Source organism: Opisthorchis viverrini (genome assembly GCF_000715545.1).
Source record: "Opisthorchis viverrini unplaced genomic scaffold opera_v5_21, whole genome shotgun sequence".
NCBI lineage: Eukaryota > Metazoa > Platyhelminthes > Trematoda > Opisthorchiida > Opisthorchiidae > Opisthorchis > Opisthorchis viverrini.
In genome coordinates this window covers 2,453,671-2,467,217 of record NW_008751677.1, presented here as the reverse complement: position 1 = coordinate 2,467,217, position 13,547 = coordinate 2,453,671, and the positions used below count along the sequence as shown (strand labels likewise).

At 44.1% G+C, this 13,547-nt stretch overlaps 1 protein-coding gene across 1 annotated transcript in view; it reads right to left on the bottom strand.

Annotated features, from left to right (window-relative positions):
• Positions 1-10,660, bottom strand: part of T265_01917 (hypothetical protein) — a gene marked incomplete at both ends in the record, with an annotated part of 35,329 nt that extends 24,669 nt beyond the window's left edge. The window contains one exon of the mRNA XM_009166043.1: positions 10,635-10,660. Within this exon, the coding sequence (XP_009164307.1) occupies positions 10,635-10,660 (26 nt within the window). The remainder of the gene's footprint in view (positions 1-10,634) is intronic.
• Positions 10,661-13,547: the final 2,887 nt, after the last annotated feature.

Below are 13,547 nucleotides of genomic sequence, written 5' to 3'. Positions count from 1 at the left end.
TATTCTTGGATGAACTGACCAAAGTCATCCCGTCCTTTGGTATGCACTTTGCACCTACAAAGTGTAAGGTCATGCTTGTGGACGTGCAGTCACTGAATGTCTGGAGGTGTAGGCACCTCGGAATGATTGTGTTAAGCTAGCACTAAGTCCCTCCCCCGTCCACCCTTACTCTTTTCTTTACAATAAGGCTTTAAAATAAGTCATGGTTGTACGGCAGTGAAGCATCGGTGTTGAACACTGATGTCATGCTGTCGATGATGATGATGATGATGACGATGATGATGATGCACAGCAGGTGCATTTTCGAGCAGCACCGGGTTCTTTGGTTTTAAAAGTATTTCGACCGTGTTGAATAATGCACCGGCGGTCGCGGTCAACCGTTGGGCGATCGGGGTGCAGTTTTCGGGGCCGGCCTTTTCTAATCCGTCCTTCCTCGAGGGAAGTCGGCATCGCTGCTTCCATGAATATGAACATGCTGGTCTCTTGGAAAAAACGCCTTACAGCGTTCACACTCCTTTACCACCAGACCGCCTCGTAATACGATTACTCACAGTATGGGGACTCGCTGTTCTTCGTCGGGCTGCTCCTCACTGGCCTTCCTGGCATGGATGAACCTTTAGGAACTAAGTTCCAGCCGGTATAGACCGCAGGATCATTGCAACACAGAAACCCTACCACAACGACACGGCGGCCACTTTAGGTAGGGCCGTTCCTTTTGGAGAACACTTGATTCCGATCAAACCATGGTACGAGCACGCCTGACAATTTGGTTTGCTTCAGGTTCCCGCAAGTCAGTAGGAAGCATACCAATCCACCCCCTCTGGAGAACTACCATACATTAGCAGTATCCATCTGAGCTGGTCCGACAACTCTCCACAGTAAACCAACGCTGCACTGGTCACGAGGACGTGAATGCAGCATGGCAAAATGTGAAAAGAGATGTGCTAGCAGCGTTCAGTGCTGACTCCGATTTCTCTGACACGATCAAATGATCACTGGACATCACCAAGATCACTAGCAGTGAGTAATTTCACAAAATACAAGCAGGAATGAGCACAAACACCAAAGTAATGAACATCTTAAGACTGAGAATTCGCTCGGCGTCGAAAACTCAAGAGATGTGAAAGACATGCCACCGGAAACAGCCTTGCCCTATACCAGTTCATACGATAGAATAACCCTAAGGGGGCAATGATTACTGGAAAAACAAATGAAAAAGCTGGCACATTAATTCACTCACAAAGATGCCGAGTTTAACTTGTATCTTTCTACAGAGCCTGTGTGCATAGTGCATGCGGACGAATAGAATTTAATCGTCAATCGCCTGTTAGAAGAAACAAAATACGAAATATCCCTACATGTGAGAAGGCACTGGGTTAGGACGGCCTTTATCCAGCCCTTCTCAAGGGTGGAGAATCCCTGGTGACCCATCTGACAAAATCAATTAACGCGACATGAAGTGTACAGAAAGGGCCTGCAGAATGGGGCATATCGACAGTCATCTCCTTCTTCAAAAATGGTATGCAGGTGCTGAGTGAAAACCTCTGTGACACTAACGTGGTAGCGGTAGCAGCAAAGATGCGCTCTGGTCTTATCTTTCGAAGGTTGACTGAGCACAGGTAGAGGCAGGTCCGTGGGAACCAAGGTGGATTCCGTCCAGTAAATGGATACATCGATCAGTGACTTGGCAACGATATATGAAAGCCATGATCAGCCAACTCAGCTGCGCTGAGTATTGCCGGTTCTCTGGATGGGTACCTCGAGACGGGATACATCAATGACTACAGACATGGATCAGACGCGCCCTCAATGGTGCTCATGCATCCAGGCTATTGCTTCAACGCATAGCTCCCCTTCCGATCTCCCCAATGAAGATCCCATTGACATCCCTTTATTAATTGTATCAGCTACTGCCTCCAATGCATGGCTATCCACCCCACCTCCGCAAATCACTGGCAAACGAAACTGTGACACTCATAACTATTACCTCGCACGTATGTGGTTTTCACAGCCGAAGACGATGACGGTACATGGTTTCTAGCTGATAGGCCGAAATGGACCCATCATTCCATGACTTATACCCTGTTTTGTGCATGATTAGGCCAACTATGGTACGCCTTACTCTGGATAAATACGTGTGCTCTCGCTTGCATGTCTTGTACATTCATGCTCGTCTGCCGGGTTCATTCGAATTTTTAAGGACACCAATTACCGTTTCCAGCCCCAGAATTATTGCGTCTCCTGGAATTATTCTGTGCAACATCTTGCTACGTTGCGGACGAATTCAGTGGAGTTGAAGTGTGCCAGAAATGTCATGACCACCTGGTACTTCAAAAAAAGCCCCCTACATTCATATTTGCTACGTGTTATTTAACACAACGGTCAGTGCGTAAGACAAGGATCCATCCTTTATTTTTCTGCACCAGGAGACATCCTGAAGTTTTGGACCGAGAATATATTGAGTTATCAACGTGGTACACTCATACAAACTGGTACGCGCCTTCAATTCATTCCGTACGCTTTCGTTTTCACATTCCAAGGTGTTCTCCAGAGAACAGCCAGGCTGAAAAACGAACTCCTAGAAAGGCAGAATCAAATGGATAAGGAACATCAACACCGAACACCTCAGACGCACCATGGCCCGCGTCTCAACAATTATTGCTAGCATCACCAGCGCTTTAATGGTGCCATACGATACCGCCTACGTGTTCTTGGTGCGGAACCTCAGGGAACCGGGAAGTCCAAACGCTTTGGCGTATCTGGTGGCCGGAAATCAGATTTCACGAACATCCTGTCTCTGGATGGTCTGCAGCACCTCGCAGTGAGATTCGGTCTGCAGCGTCGATTCTGGTGAACTTTTTAGTTGCACTTGTCCGTTTTGCTATTTTCGAAGGTCCTCGACGGAAACTTATTGACAGTGACAGAAAGCTGGGCGTTCGAAGCACTCTCTTGGGAGAATGACACATAATCCCGGTTTTCACAACAACGGATATCCATGCTATGCTTGTTTGTTCCAGATGAGTTCCCACCACTCACTCTCAAATAAACAGACTGAAATTGCAGGGGGTGTGGCACGCACTGTAGTCCCAAAAGCACCATCTGTCTGACGTCGAATTTGTTGGCTGACACTGATAGCTCGCTACAGCCAGCACCGAATTCGCCCGTAGACCAAATTTCAGGATTTCCCGAATTTTATGCAGCTAACTTGTCTGCACTCAACTCAGCCTTTTACATTCCCACGCTCATGAGCCAAGACATTTTGGCTTTTAAACCCAATATTTAGGAGCTGCCAATGTGGTGCGCTACTACACACTCAAAATCGGATACAGCGGTATGAGGCTGAGGATGTATCGTCGTTAAATTGAGATTGGGGTTTTCAGACATTCCGGGCGTTCATTACATTACCATTTCTGTCACTTGTTTGACCAAACAGTGCTGATTCCAGACACTGTTCCTGAACGGTATTAGGAACTAATACAGAATGCAAACATGGTTACAAAGGCGAAGAAAACCGTGCAGTAAACGCACATGTAGTCGCCTGGGGGAGCCAGGTTTACGGTGGCTGTGTACTAGATAGGTGAAATTGTTTGTGTCAGGAGTTGACGATGTAAAACGGACTGGTGGGCAGCTTGGAATACAACATATCCGACTAGCATTTTGAAACGGTTTCGGGTGAGCAATGTTTCAGCTGGAAGTGCACCCACCCCCCTCTTACCGTGGGGGTGTGGTGTTTTGTACCTTTATCTTGCTTCCATTATAACATTACGTATTTTGTCGACTGCATAACCGTTTTTTGTTTGAATACAAAAACTAAAAAAACGCGGCACTTGCACATTTGACGTAATACAAACGTGGTCACGTGCTTTGACTCTATTATGATTTTGCTCCCGCTTGCAGAAGTCATTCGCGAGTCTCATGTACTAACTCTGGTATCAAAACATTTCAGACCATCTTCGGAATCTATTATATGTGGGAACTGTTCAGAAGAAGACCCCTGGAGAACCACGACTGGATGATTGTTTATACGCTAACCTGGACCAACGACGAACCATTTTAAAGAGAACAGTTATTAGTCAGTCTGTTCCATCCGACCTCTTTATTACTGTATACTTAATCTAGCGTTATTATTTTTATTTCTTTGCCACACACTCCTGGTAAAGTAGCTTTTTGGGTAGCCAGACCACTACGAGGGAATTATCCCACATAGTGGGCGGGGGCGGTGGTTCGTTATTAAGGAATGCGAACCAGATAGGTAAAAGGTCACTCCACGAACTTTTGGATTTTTCATTTTTGTGACCTGTGAGGATTTCACGAAAGGCTCCGTTGGATTTTAAAAACAAATAGAACCTTAGTTTGGTTTATATGCACTGCAACAACGCAACGTAGTGTTTGTTCCAGTCGCACTCTGTTGGGGATATCAATATCCCCCCAAAAAAAGAAACTCTGTATTTTTGTGTGCTAGCAAACTTTCGGCATCTTCAAGGTCAAACTATGAATATATATATATATATATTTATACATTGTCATTTTTTTCCCATGATCGCCTGTTGATCGCGTGTTGTTGGATCATTAAAGTTTGTGTCCGAGGTTTTTCGTCTTCTTACCATCCGCCGTGCTAGGAGTCTGGATCAAGCAACATAGCTGGGGATAGAGTATTGCCACGATCCGCATATCATATTGTTTTGCTCGCAGCCTGATCGAACCGTAACATACTCTGTCTTTGCCTAAGGCGTAACGTTTTTTTTAAATACAACCCCCGGCGACTTACACGTTTTCTACATGAACGTGATGAGTGTAGTTAACACCAGTGTTACCTAGTGCCGTTCAGCGACTACGTATAACTATACGGTCGAAAACGAGGTATTTATCGTCATCATCATCATCATCATCATCAAGGACAGCAACATCGGTGTTGCCACTGATGCTTCACTGGCATATTTGTCGTGCATGTTAAATTTGTATGGGACTAACTAACGAGAAATTTTTTACGAAGTTGTGTTAGTAGCATCAGCCGAACTAAACAGGACAATGCAGAAATGTTAGCCTCGATAAAAAGAGCTGACAGTAAATCAGTGACGAACCTATATGTGGGACATAATGCTGGCAATGTGGATAAAACTTGCAAGACAGTACCTTCTTTTGATTTCATAACGATATGGTTCTAGCCACGGATCTAACTTCATCAAATTGTCCAACTCAGGAACATTCACTGCATTTATCTCCTCTGGCTTGTAGAACATACTGACGAGAGAAACCTCGCGATGTCGGCTGCGAGCGCAAGCGGACAACAACAGGAGATGCAAAATTTAGCGTTCTGATTGGTTAATAGGCCCAGCACGTGTCCTGACGACGCATTCATCAAGTATTTCGCAGCATCAGAAGTGAATGAATCCATTTCCCCACTAGAAAGTTTTCCCTTTATTGCATGTGTAGCGCCCACGGATATAGCATGGAAAATGTGGAACTAAGTGGAGCCTCGGAAAATTTCAATACACCATGAGAAAAGCAAATGTAAAGTCGCGGGCACATTGAATGAATATTCAAAATTATTATTATGCACATTATTGAAACAAGATATTTAGCCAATACAAATAGGCTGAATTATCTGACTACTTGATTTAATGTTCAAATGTACTATGATAGATTAATGAGCCAAAAACCTACCCAATTCAACCCGTGCATAGTGTGCCTTCATCAACGATTTATTGGAAACGACTGGACTGAAGAGCACTATCTGATCTTTCCACACTTCCGCTCTGTCCTCTGAACCTGAAAAATCCTCTGCTCCACATTCAACCTATCATGAGTGAGTTCGGGTTCAAAACAGATTGTCCGTCTTGTGTAGACTCGATTATTTTGAAACGATTATTTCGAAATAGCGCAAAGTATCTCTACGCCAGCGGGCTGGGCTAAGGAGTAGCGTCAATTGTATGTAGTACTCAAGGCATGTGTTTATAACTGAGAGCCGCGTCCTCGACGCATACCCAAAATTTTAGCGTAAAGTGATAGTATCTGGTTGTAGTTATTCGCGCACTTAAGATCTCACTACATGACCACAATTTTATTGGAAGATGTTTAAACTAACTGGGACTCCAATGCGAACACGGAGTTCGTGTTTAAATGGCTGTCGGCGGCTTCGCACACTGTCTCAATGAAAACCGTGGGAAATTTTGTGGAAAAGCCGGTTTGTTCACGTGTTTTCTTACGTATCAGATTTGGGAATAATCTCAAAACGAATTAGACAATAATCACGCCCGCACAAACTCAAATTTAAGAGGCTCTTCACTACCTGGACATGAAAAATTCTTCTATGTTTGCGGCAAGCATCCTACCGAAGCCCAAGAATTCGTCGCAGCTAGTAAGTTTTTTTAGGATGGTCAGCCTACGTTATATATGGCTAAATACAAGGTTTGATCTTCACCGATATACCGAGCGACCAATAAAGTCGTTGGATGAACTATAAAGTTTGTAGGCAGAACAAACAGACACCACAATATGATGGCCACTGCTTTCAAGTCCTTGCACAAAATAAACTGTCTGAAATGGTCTTCTGGGCAAAACGCTCGTCTGGGAATTATTAGGGATAAAGTTAACTAAGGGCAAGCCACCAGGCTGGGTATGGTGGATTCGGTGCTATTAGCGCGACGTCGTACTCCGGCTCGTGGACAACCCAGTGCGTGAGCATCTTGGATGAGCCGTTTTTGGTTGTCATCGTAGTTAGTCCGTTGAGGGTTCACGGTGGTCCATTGCTGCTATTTAAACGGAGTAATAAGACAGCCATGCCCACATTGGGGACCCAGACAAGAAAAAGTATCCAAAAGATTTGCTAGAAGGGACTTTGGTGCGAGACCGAATTCCTCCCGGAAAACGCCAGTCAAAAGTTGCCACAATTCCTAACTTCTTGAATGAGGTGACGCTGTCTGATTTCAAAAACGGCAATCAATAATCACCCACAGATCATAGGTATCCGTTTGGTGCTAACTGGATTTGGCATACGTGATTACGAGGAAACTCCACTGGCTAGGTTGTGCGCAACTAAATTAACTTGGAACGTACAGAGACATGAGATCAAGGTATCTGGAGCTGTTGCGTGTTTGTACGGTGAGTTATCTTTCAGAATGGAGCCTAAGGAAGAGCATGGAGATTTGCAAGTTGTATTATTTGTATTGGTTTGATTTTCGCCGGTTGGATTGCTGGGGTGGTTGAGTATGTGAGCTGTCGATTTCATTAATCTACATTGTATCGGAATCACAGAGCAGAAATCTAGTGAACTTGGGATTCAGGGCACTAAACTAGCGGGTTAGGCACCAAGAACCTGCCCACGCACTGGATATTCGCTACGGCTGCATCCATGGATGTGGCCCTTGGATCTTAAGGCTCAAGTCAACACCACAAGGTCTTACGGCTGACAAATATACACTCTTCTTTATCTTTAACTTCACTGTGTCCAATGATGCCTATGGTTGCCGAATCCTTCTAACGAATCATCGGTGTGCATATGGCTCCCTTGTTCTCACCAGTTGGATTAATTGATCAAGTAGTGAGTTCGTCTTTATATCGTAAGTCTCCATTTTCGGCGGGGACACCGACCTAGGATGGTGAACAAAGGGAATTTTAAGCACTTGGTGAGTTAGTCACTGCAACGTTGTTTAATTATTTGTTTTGAATGATATCGCGGAAGATGTGTACGACTCGTAATTGATTATACATTTTTTCAGAAACCATGTCGGGTGAAAACTCAGAAGTGGATTGACCACACTTTATGCCTGTACCGATGCAACCAATGAAGGGAGACATAATTTGTCCAAAGTGGTTTCGTAAAATTTTATTCACAGGTTTGTCAGGTAGACGACGCATGGATATGAAGGATCGCCGTTAGTCGGTAGATTAATATACTATGCATAGTAGAGGCATTATAGTCAGCTACGGGCATGTGCACGTGCCCTGTGGCTATTATAAGTAGCTTTGGCAGGTGACATTGAGTGCAGTTATGAATATGACGATCCATCGTTGACCGTTGGACTGGGCAGAGTTGAGGCCTCATGCTCAGCCCTGCACATGGACACAGGCCTAGCAATTACAAAAAGTGTTATCGCTCTGCCAGAACCCAGAAATTAGTTATACGAACGAGAAAACGGGGAGCACTAACAATATCAGCTTGTTAAGTAAAATTATTACAACAGGTATATATGCCAAAAGGGACTTATCGTATTGCAGGTACAGATTGACAAATCCTGCTGCATATTTGTCGTGCATGTTAAATTTGTATGGGACTAACTAACGAGAAATTTTTTACGAAGTTGTGTTAGTAGCATCAGCCGAACTAAACAGGACAATGCAGAAATGTTAGCCTCGATAAAAAGAGCTGACAGTAAATCAGTGACGAACCTATATGTGGGACATAATGCTGGCAATGTGGATAAAACTTGCAAGACAGTACCTTCTTTTGATTTCATAACGATATGGTTCTAGCCACGGATCTAACTTCATCAAATTGTCCAACTCAGGAACATTCACTGCATTTATCTCCTCTGGCTTGTAGAACATACTGACGAGAGAAACCTCGCGATGTCGGCTGCGAGCGCAAGCGGACAACAACAGGAGATGCAAAATTTAGCGTTCTGATTGGTTAATAGGCCCAGCACGTGTCCTGACGACGCATTCATCAAGTATTTCGCAGCATCAGAAGTGAATGAATCCATTTCCCCACTAGAAAGTTTTCCCTTTATTGCATGTGTAGCGCCCACGGATATAGCATGGAAAATGTGGAACTAAGTGGAGCCTCGGAAAATTTCAATACACCATGAGAAAAGCAAATGTAAAGTCGCGGGCACATTGAATGAATATTCAAAATTATTATTATGCACATTATTGAAACAAGATATTTAGCCAATACAAATAGGCTGAATTATCTGACTACTTGATTTAATGTTCAAATGTACTATGATAGATTAATGAGCCAAAAACCTACCCAATTCAACCCGTGCATAGTGTGCCTTCATCAACGATTTATTGGAAACGACTGGACTGAAGAGCACTATCTGATCTTTCCACACTTCCGCTCTGTCCTCTGAACCTGAAAAATCCTCTGCTCCACATTCAACCTATCATGAGTGAGTTCGGGTTCAAAACAGATTGTCCGTCTTGTGTAGACTCGATTATTTTGAAACGATTATTTCGAAATAGCGCAAAGTATCTCTACGCCAGCGGGCTGGGCTAAGGAGTAGCGTCAATTGTATGTAGTACTCAAGGCATGTGTTTATAACTGAGAGCCGCGTCCTCGACGCATACCCAAAATTTTAGCGTAAAGTGATAGTATCTGGTTGTAGTTATTCGCGCACTTAAGATCTCACTACATGACCACAATTTTATTGGAAGATGTTTAAACTAACTGGGACTCCAATGCGAACACGGAGTTCGTGTTTAAATGGCTGTCGGCGGCTTCGCACACTGTCTCAATGAAAACCGTGGGAAATTTTGTGGAAAAGCCGGTTTGTTCACGTGTTTTCTTACGTATCAGATTTGGGAATAATCTCAAAACGAATTAGACAATAATCACGCCCGCACAAACTCAAATTTAAGAGGCTCTTCACTACCTGGACATGAAAAATTCTTCTATGTTTGCGGCAAGCATCCTACCGAAGCCCAAGAATTCGTCGCAGCTAGTAAGTTTTTTTAGGATGGTCAGCCTACGTTATATATGGCTAAATACAAGGTTTGATCTTCACCGATATACCGAGCGACCAATAAAGTCGTTGGATGAACTATAAAGTTTGTAGGCAGAACAAACAGACACCACAATATGATGGCCACTGCTTTCAAGTCCTTGCACAAAATAAACTGTCTGAAATGGTCTTCTGGGCAAAACGCTCGTCTGGGAATTATTAGGGATAAAGTTAACTAAGGGCAAGCCACCAGGCTGGGTATGGTGGATTCGGTGCTATTAGCGCGACGTCGTACTCCGGCTCGTGGACAACCCAGTGCGTGAGCATCTTGGATGAGCCGTTTTTGGTTGTCATCGTAGTTAGTCCGTTGAGGGTTCACGGTGGTCCATTGCTGCTATTTAAACGGAGTAATAAGACAGCCATGCCCACATTGGGGACCCAGACAAGAAAAAGTATCCAAAAGATTTGCTAGAAGGGACTTTGGTGCGAGACCGAATTCCTCCCGGAAAACGCCAGTCAAAAGTTGCCACAATTCCTAACTTCTTGAATGAGGTGACGCTGTCTGATTTCAAAAACGGCAATCAATAATCACCCACAGATCATAGGTATCCGTTTGGTGCTAACTGGATTTGGCATACGTGATTACGAGGAAACTCCACTGGCTAGGTTGTGCGCAACTAAATTAACTTGGAACGTACAGAGACATGAGATCAAGGTATCTGGAGCTGTTGCGTGTTTGTACGGTGAGTTATCTTTCAGAATGGAGCCTAAGGAAGAGCATGGAGATTTGCAAGTTGTATTATTTGTATTGGTTTGATTTTCGCCGGTTGGATTGCTGGGGTGGTTGAGTATGTGAGCTGTCGATTTCATTAATCTACATTGTATCGGAATCACAGAGCAGAAATCTAGTGAACTTGGGATTCAGGGCACTAAACTAGCGGGTTAGGCACCAAGAACCTGCCCACGCACTGGATATTCGCTACGGCTGCATCCATGGATGTGGCCCTTGGATCTTAAGGCTCAAGTCAACACCACAAGGTCTTACGGCTGACAAATATACACTCTTCTTTATCTTTAACTTCACTGTGTCCAATGATGCCTATGGTTGCCGAATCCTTCTAACGAATCATCGGTGTGCATATGGCTCCCTTGTTCTCACCAGTTGGATTAATTGATCAAGTAGTGAGTTCGTCTTTATATCGTAAGTCTCCATTTTCGGCGGGGACACCGACCTAGGATGGTGAACAAAGGGAATTTTAAGCACTTGGTGAGTTAGTCACTGCAACGTTGTTTAATTATTTGTTTTGAATGATATCGCGGAAGATGTGTACGACTCGTAATTGATTATACATTTTTTCAGAAACCATGTCGGGTGAAAACTCAGAAGTGGATTGACCACACTTTATGCCTGTACCGATGCAACCAATGAAGGGAGACATAATTTGTCCAAAGTGGTTTCGTAAAATTTTATTCACAGGTTTGTCAGGTAGACGACGCATGGATATGAAGGATCGCCGTTAGTCGGTAGATTAATATACTATGCATAGTAGAGGCATTATAGTCAGCTACGGGCAGGTGCACGTGCCCGGTGGCTATTATAAGTAGCTTTGGCAGGTGACATTGAGTGCAGTTATGAATATGACGATCCATCGTTGACCGTTGGACTGGGCAGAGTTGAGGCCTCATGCTCAGCCCTGCACATGGACACAGGCCTAGCAATTACAAAAAGTGTTATCGCTCTGCCAGAACCCAGAAATTAGTTATACGAACGAGAAAACGGGGAGCACTAACAATATCAGCTTGTTAAGTAAAATTATTACAACAGGTATATATGCCAAAAGGGACTTATCGTATTGCAGGTACAGATTGACAAATCCTGCTGTATGTCCGGATACAGGTTTCGTGTATTCCTTGCTGTTGTGGCAGTCACACGTATTTCCTGACTATCCGTGAGTGAAGCGCCGTAAGTCCTGAGCGGCTCTGCTCCGAGTTGGACGACGTGGGTAGCCCTGTTGAGTTGTGTTGCCGTGCTCTTATCCTATGCGTAAAAACGTTTGCGTGTGTGTGGGGTCAGCACATGACTTGTTGCTACCTTATCAGTCGGCAAAGGGTCGATGTCAGATGAGTCATCTTCGTGTGTCGTGAGTTGTACGTGTAGGGAAAAAGGCAAGTTTTGTGATAAAGGNCAAGAGAGTTCACGATTCTTGGCGTGATTTGTGAGTGTAATAAAAACAGATCCCGTGATCTGGCGAGTGGCGCTGAGCTGTACAGTCATGTATGTGGCGAAAAGGGTGGCTAAAAACGGCCAAGTTAGGCTATATCGACGAGCCATGGTTGGCCGTTAGATTAGTATATCAAGCAAAGTTGTTGCCTCAGCTTTTGACCCACATATTTACTGGCATGATTTTCACCGAAGATAGCAGGCATAAGCGTAAACGCGCATGGGTATGATGGGCCATTGTTGGCAGTTACATTAGGACACTGCGCGTAGTTGAAGCTTAATAATGAGCGTCGCATCTAGGCGCTGTCCCAGCAATTCTACAAAGTAGCCTACGTAGGCGACACCGCGTGTAGTTATAGTATGAGGTCCGTCGTTCGTCGTTAGATGAGGTTTTTCAGAACAGTTTGAGTATTGTATTCATCAGTCCACATGAATACTGGCCTGGTGTTTATCATAAGTATCAGGGGTGGGCGACAACGCGAATGGTTACGAGTATGACAGATTATGTTCGATGAGGTTACCAGTTAATCAATGCCGCACATGGACATGGACCCAGCAGCAAGATAAGTATCCAAGTAAGGCTACATCGAATACAGCAATGAGTAAGTCAGATTAATTTCTCACGTACAATTGAGGCCTTATTTTTACCGGTTTTCATTGATGCTTACCTGGTATTTACTATAGGTAGCAAAGATAAGCGACACAGCATATAGTTATGGGCATGAAAGACTGTCGTTAGCAACGGGATAAGGATACTATACACAGGTGAGGTCACATAATCAGCGTCGCGCACAGACGCGGGCCTAGCAGTTACAATAAGTGATCTAGATGAGTGACAAGGCGTGAAATTGTGAGTATAAGAGGCCGTGGTTGGTCATTATATTAGGGCAACTTGCAAAGGTGAGGAGAGTCGCACATAGACACGGACCAGGCAGTTACGATGATTAGCCGAGGGGAATGACAACGGCTACGTTACCATGGCGACCAATCAGTAGCTGTCGCCACCTAAAGAACGTCATATTCATAATAAGAATGATACATGCAGCTATCTTGTCACATTGTATTATTTACAGACTAGTTATTCATATCTGGGAAACAGGATCATCCACAGAGAGGGCCTTGCGTTGCTACTGCACAGCTGATGCTGTTGCCTTGGAATTTGAGATCCACGGAAAAGTGCGTTGTTAACAGGTTCGCCGAATAAAATATATTTTGCGGTTCATCCGCAGTTCTTAGATCTGAGGACTGTAAATTAAACAAACGTGTCGTATAAACCGGTAAGAAAATTCGAATCGACGATGGCCCGTGCCCTTACAATTTCGATCACTTAAACAAGATGCTACAAGCAACATGTCACTGGAAGGTGCAAATGGATTGGACACAACTTCGAAAACCCTATAGTTTCGGCCAAAATAATTTTGTTGTGCTTTTAGTCAGCGGCGCAAATTTCGGTAAAATAAATCAGATTACGTTGACGAAATAGGCGCTCAGTATTCGCACAGTGGAATAGAAATTCTGAAAGCTATGACGTGTCCCTGATAGACTAAATCATTTGAGCGATTGAGTTCAGAGTACCATTCCAAACTTTTGAGCCCCATTTGGGCATCTCGGAGTGTCAGCAATGCTGGGAAATTATTTCGCTAGACTTTTATTGCCAGAGG